Raw genomic sequence first — 6,563 nt, 5'->3', positions numbered from 1 at the left:
CTTGTTGGGATTAGTCCGGTTTCCTCACGATGTTTCCCTTCACCGAAAAGCGACTGGTAAATATCAAATGATATTTCGTACATAAGTTCCGAAAAACTCATTGGTACGAGCCGGGGTTTGAACCCGCGACCTCCGGATTGCAAGTCGCACGCTCTTACCGCTAGGCCACCAGCGCTTACGATTACGATTCGTCGTTTCTTTTTTCTATAGATAACGTGTATTTTCCGATTTAAACACAGTCAGCACAACAACGGTACCGAACAAGCAACGGTTGGTTGACGCCGTTGGCTGAATACTTAGGACCTAAATATGTATTAGGTAATTATCTATTTTATATGGAAGTGCCAATCATTTTAAAAAAATGGACCAGGACAAGTTATGGAATTTTTATGTAGTTAGTTAAATATTTGGAGAGACATTTCAGACAACTTACATCGAATTACGCGTGTTCTTTTACACGATTTTCTTAGCAGTTTACAAGTTACACTGATATGAATTAGGCCACGGACTGAACGCAAGCGAGGCACGGCGAGCTTGCAAATCAAGTACATTGCGCTAGACCAAAATGTATGAATCCAAATGCTTGAGTCCAGTTCGCGGCCTAAAAATAAAATTTATAGATATGTATCGAGTAAAATGACTGTGATATACCTACCTACGGCCAGACAGACAGACATAACCAAACTTTAAGGGTTGCATTTTTGTCATGTAGACTACAGAACCACTCTTAATTATATTCTTGGTTTTGATTATGTATTATTTTGATTTGAAAAAAAAACCTGATAGATAGGTACCTAAAAACAAACCTTATTTACTTACAGATGCGACAACCTAGGACAGACCGTGTTCGCGCCTTAGAACGAAGAGAGCCGACCCCAAATAATGGGAAGTGGCAAGAAAGAAGAAGAAGACGCCATGATGAATCTTTGCCTCATATTTCTCCAATCAGATTAACAAAACAATCACAAGAATAAATAACCAGTATTTACATCAGGCTGTTTCCTGTATCTTATATGTAAAGATAAACTTTGGGTTGTTAAGGAGTAATATGAATCTATAATACTTTATTCTTTTCCCTGTTTTCGGCGACGACCTTATGTATACATTTTATATGCTTAGCCTGCTTTCTTTGTCGGAATAAATTTACTTTCTATCTGTCATCCCCGAGTGGAATTTTTTAGTTAAGCAACAGAAAAACGTATGAAAGGAAAGTCAATTTTTCGTTAAACTTTATTGTGTCTTTATAATATTCATTACACATGTAATTTATATTTTAACGGTTAAAAACCGTTCAGCATCATTATACAATACATACAACAAGATTTAATACTATCATTTACCTGTATACAATAAACTTTTGACATAATAATAACTGTTAATATTATTCGAGATTCTGTTATTTAATTAGCAAAATTCAAGAAAAATCACATTAATCAATGTACTTGAAGATCGCATCTATTTCAAATAATATCAAACCGTTTAAAATGTATTGGACAAGGGACAAAGGGTTTAGAATTATTTACATTTCGAAGGTTAAATAAAAAATCACGACACAAACAAACCGGTAATTTAAAGACAGTATCTGTCTCGAAGCACTTGAATATTTAAGATGTACATATAATAGTTATTTGAGATCAAGGTCATTTATTATTGAAAATACTCTTAGGACGGGTAAATTGTCGAAAACATAGCGGGTGTCCTAATAATTTTCCGTAAAACTTCATTCTGTTTCCAAAAACACAACTCAAGAAATTTGGAATGAGAATTAATTTCTAACTAAGTTTTTATGCAAAATTTATATATTTTTTTGTCTAAATTTATGCTTACATTACTATGTTACTCTTACTGTTTTTGTTACAACGAGATGCTTCTTGTATGCCTCAGGTCTCGTTTTATTAATACGATTCAAATAATCATTTTCGGTACCTTTGTACTTACTTTCTATGCAAAATTATTTACAACATTCATTGAAATCAGCAACACATTCGCTAAAACTTACATAAAATATACAGTACACTTCTCACCACAGATATAGTAAAGCTAGGTGTAATGATTCGTATAATTTAACTCCTTATATTATTTACAGGTTTTCTAAACATTTCCTGTCATGTTTAAATAGTATTGTCAGCTGTTTAATAATACATCCTGTCTTCTTGGTTTTCCTCAAAGAAATACCTTTCAAATGAATGCTTTTAACCTATTTAATAACAGAATCACATGCTTACCTATTTATCTGGTATTTTATTTGCGAAATATAAAGAAATCAAAATTAGGTTTTTTAACATAGTCGGAGTCAAGTAAACTTAAAGCTAAGCTAATTTTAAGAAGAAGTAAAAATTATAAAAATAATACTCAGACGACTTATGATTTACTATATACAGTTCAGTACTAAACAAGCGCTTAGCTACTTGCTCAGGGATTTAATATTATAATATTTCACATAACACAACCCACACTATTAAATAGAAAATATTTGCTCTCACTTCTTTTATTAACATGTGCTTTACGCCTTCATGTGGCTTATGAAAGCGTTACTGTTAAAAGTAGAGTCTGTGTATTTACATGTAAATGTCAGCAGGTATGTGTCAGGAAAGCGCAAGGATGAGGCAAGCGGCCAGCACGAGGCAGTGTGTCGGAGACATGGGCGCGAAGGTCTGCCCGCCGCGCTGCATCGCCGCCGGGTACTCACCTGATAAAGGAAAAATCGAATTTGCTTCTTTGGCAAAAATTAAAACTGCTCTGAGACATACCGTTGATATGGGTATATTTATTTATAACTCAAAACGTAATTATTTAAGCAAACATCTACAGTAATTACATAAATGAAAGGCGATTATGCTTAAAAACACGTTGATATATGTATAAATGTACATCTACAGTTTTTTGTAAAGCTATGATATGGAGACGGGAACTACGTATAGAACGATGAATTTTATTGACTAATCACCCCCTTATCCTGATTTTATGTTTCTCGTCCATTTTAAATTTCATCCCTTTAAAGTTTTATGGCGCCAAACACGGGCGCTCTTAGTAAAATAACTGGAAGAGATCCCGAAAGGGATCAGTTCGGCTTCGTACAAATGATGTATGTTCTGTCCTGTTTTATGTTTCTTTCTGTACAATAAAGAGTTTTACTACTACTACTACTACTGAAATAACCAATATGTATCCGTCCAAATATCCATCGCACATGTGTAAAAGAGGAGTCATTCACATCAGAAAGATCGGCATGGGGGGGGTGATTAGTCGATAAAATTAACGGCTGCACTATATCTGTCCAAACAAATTGTATGCGTACGCTTTGTGTATATGCGTTTTTAGCACAAAAAAACACTGTTTTACATAAAAATTGCGAAAGAGCTGCCGGACAGGTTCACGTCAGGCATTTTTAATATGCTGCTCCATGGATATTTCGGTCGAGTTCCTTTTTCAATTTTCATCGTCATTGCACTCTTTGATCTAAATTTATACATATCATTGCAGGGATTTTTTGTGATTTGATCAAAAATCCAGCAGTTGCATTTTTATCACCTGTCACTTTCGCACTTACAAACTTGTTAGAACGTGACAGGCATAGTGACAGGCGATAAATATCTGACCGTGCTTAGCATGCAGGTGATGTAGTGAAGACGGTACCAGGTTTTATTAGATGGGTCAAAATTATTTACGTTGTCTTGTTTTTTTGTCCCCAAAAAATATGACGAAGTTGAGTTTTTGTATTAGGTGAAATTTTGTTTTTAATTTTTCTCACGTAAAATACAATCTACTGCTAGAAAGACATACAAAAGTACTCGACTTTTTTATTTGTTTGATAGAAGACATAGATACAAGCGTGACAAAGTGGTCAGAAACAAGACAACTATTAGCTAAAGAATACAATATCGCTATTTAGTGATATTGTAAATATACGTAAGTATAGCTGTTTTTACGTAAAAATACAGTATTCAGCGATGGCAAAATTATCATGAATTTTTATCTCCAAAACGGCCCCGGCAAATCTCTTACACAGACCCAGAACATAATAAAAACATTAACGCACCCATCTGAAAGACACGTTTCATACTTTTGATTTATCGCCATCGTTGTTTTAATGATAATGGCCTTTATTCTGGATTTTTACTCTTCCCTGGGATTTTAAAAATGTATTTCCTTTCTCCTATCTTACGCTCGTTTATCAACTAGATTGGGATGTCTTTGAGAATAAGGCCGCCTTGAATTGCGGAGATTGTATTTTTTATATCGCTTCCTTTTTAAAGGATAACTTTAAATCAAATGTAGGTACGAGTACCTAACTGACTTATATGGAATTTAAATCCGAGGAAGACCTTAACAGTTACATATTTTTTACGGTATTTAGAATGCACGCTGACCGAACTAAGTAAACGAAAAGAGACTAACGCATAGACAAAGTGTAAGTCAGAGGTAAAAATCTTAACTTTTAGTATACGTAGTGGACAAGGCCAAAACGCATTCTCCCTAATTATTAGTGTTACTTAAATAAAAACAGCTGGTTTTGTTGTTATAACATTTTTACTTAACATTAGGGATACGAATTGTTGTGTCATATACAAGAGTAAAGCAAAAAAAAAACAATGAATGCTTACCCAACATATCGAAACATGGAGTAATAATCCATTAAAGTAAAAATATTTCTTTGATGGTAAAAACATAAGCTAACTCACCATTAAGCACATGCACAACGATACTCTTGGATTGTGCATTGCTCGGGTTACACTGGTAAGTGCCCGAGTCTGTGGGCCTGGCCTGCTGGATGAGCAGGAACGAGGTGGTCGTCTCCCCCTTCTCCGTCACCACGGACACTCCGCCACGGGGAGAGTCATAGCTGATTATCTGTACGACAAACACGACATATGATACAACTATAACTAGCTCAACTTCATCCGCGTATAAATTGTTAAACTACTTCCTACCCCCTCTCACCCTAAGTACTCTTGTATTAAATTGCAATCCCCTTGTACCTCTTTAAATAGAATATAAATATACTTTGCCATTTTCCGGGTTACAAATAAAGTATACGTATGCCAAATTCATCGATCCGTTATGCCGTTTTTGTGTGATGAAGGTTTCTTCCTCCACCCATAATGATATCCAAACATACAAACTTTCACATTTATATGACTCATATAATTTATAGGATTTGATTCTCTTCTCTTGTCTATTATGTCATATGTTATCTAGCCAAGTAGATCACTAGAACAAGTAGAGAGTGATTTTCTGTTCGAGCGTTGGGAGTTTTTATTCCGAAGGGTTTTAAAACTGGCTCTTAAAAATGAGGTTTTAGAAATCGCTGTACGAAACATTATAACATTATTAGGACCAATTTGGATACGAAAATTATAATTTTAATATTATACTACCTACTATTATGAGGAAGGACATAGAATAGTTTTGTCTCGAAAATCATCCTATAAATGGGTGCAAAATGTGGTGGCATTTACCATAGAAGTGGTAAATATAGAGAAATACTAGTTTAAAAGTCTACAGAGACAAAATGGCGGGCAGAAATTAGTATTGTAGGTATAATTATACAGTACTGATTGTTTACGGAGTATTTTAAAAACATGGCATCGTTGATCGGGACGCCACTTTCCCGAGTGAAGGTTGAGGGAAGCAATGGCTGAGATACGCGTCATACTCGTGAACAGGTGCTGCTGTTTGTGGAGACGGGTCTATTTAAGCCAGGTTTAAGCTGTCACGGGCTAACTACATGTTACATGTAACTTTATTTTTGAGTGCCATTAACTTGAGACACTTCATTCGGTTATTGTCTGTTTGTCTGATTTAATTTCTTGTCTTTGAATTACCTACATACACAGGACCGAGAAAAGTGGCGCTGTCTTGTGTCAGAGGCCAAGTCTCATTTTGAGTCGCTGAGCTAACGGAGTAAGTAAGTAAGTATTGAAGACCCTTTACATCTCAAAAGATAATTTGATAATATTTTTTTTATTTTTTTATTGTATAGGTATATTTTAGCTCTGACACTTAGACATCTAAAGAATTTACTTTTACATATCTAAAGAATTTAAGATGTTTTAGTATTTGTCTGTATTTGTCTACTTAATTAGTCTAGTAATTTCAGAGCAAATAGGCTGTGACAGACGGACGGACGGACGGACGGACGGACGGACAGACGGACAGACGGACAGACGGACACACGGACAGACGGACAGACGGACAGACGGACAGACGGACAGACGGACAGACGGACAGACGGACAGACGGACAGACGGACAGACGGACAGACGGACAGACGGACAGACGGACAGACGGAAAGACGGAAAGACGGACAGACGGACAGACAGACTGACGAGTGATCCTATAAGGGTTCCGTTTTTTTCCTTTTGTGGTTTCCCCTAAAAACAGTTTCGATTTTTAAAATAATATTTATACAGATGTAAAAGGGGTCAAGCTCTTAGAGTTAGTTCGACATTTAAAGTATTTAAACTGAATGTCATTGAGGTATTATTTATTTTAATAATGACAAGGCTCACTTAAAAACAAACGTCCTGTCTATTAAATATACACCTATAAACGTGCAGCCT

The 6,563-nt window shown here is 35.5% G+C and overlaps 1 protein-coding gene across 2 annotated transcripts in view; it reads right to left on the bottom strand.

Moving 5' to 3' along the window:
• Positions 1-1,216: 1,216 nt before the first annotated feature.
• Positions 1,217-6,563, bottom strand: part of LOC133517111 (uncharacterized) — a 154,723-nt gene continuing 149,376 nt past the window's right edge. The window contains exons 7-8 of one of the 2 annotated variants that reach the window (XM_061850271.1): positions 4,683-4,851; positions 1,217-2,716 (exon numbers count right to left, since the gene is read on the bottom strand). In XM_061850271.1, the coding sequence (XP_061706255.1) occupies positions 2,586-2,716; positions 4,683-4,851 (300 nt within the window). In that variant the 3' untranslated portion in view covers positions 1,217-2,585. The remainder of the gene's footprint in view (positions 2,717-4,682; positions 4,852-6,563) is intronic. The other variant, XM_061850272.1, reaches the window with a different exon arrangement.

Source organism: Cydia pomonella, chromosome 4 (assembly GCF_033807575.1).
Source record: "Cydia pomonella isolate Wapato2018A chromosome 4, ilCydPomo1, whole genome shotgun sequence".
NCBI lineage: Eukaryota > Metazoa > Arthropoda > Insecta > Lepidoptera > Tortricidae > Cydia > Cydia pomonella.
The sequence above is the reverse complement of the archived record's forward strand: the minus strand, read 5'-3'. Positions and strand labels throughout refer to the sequence as shown.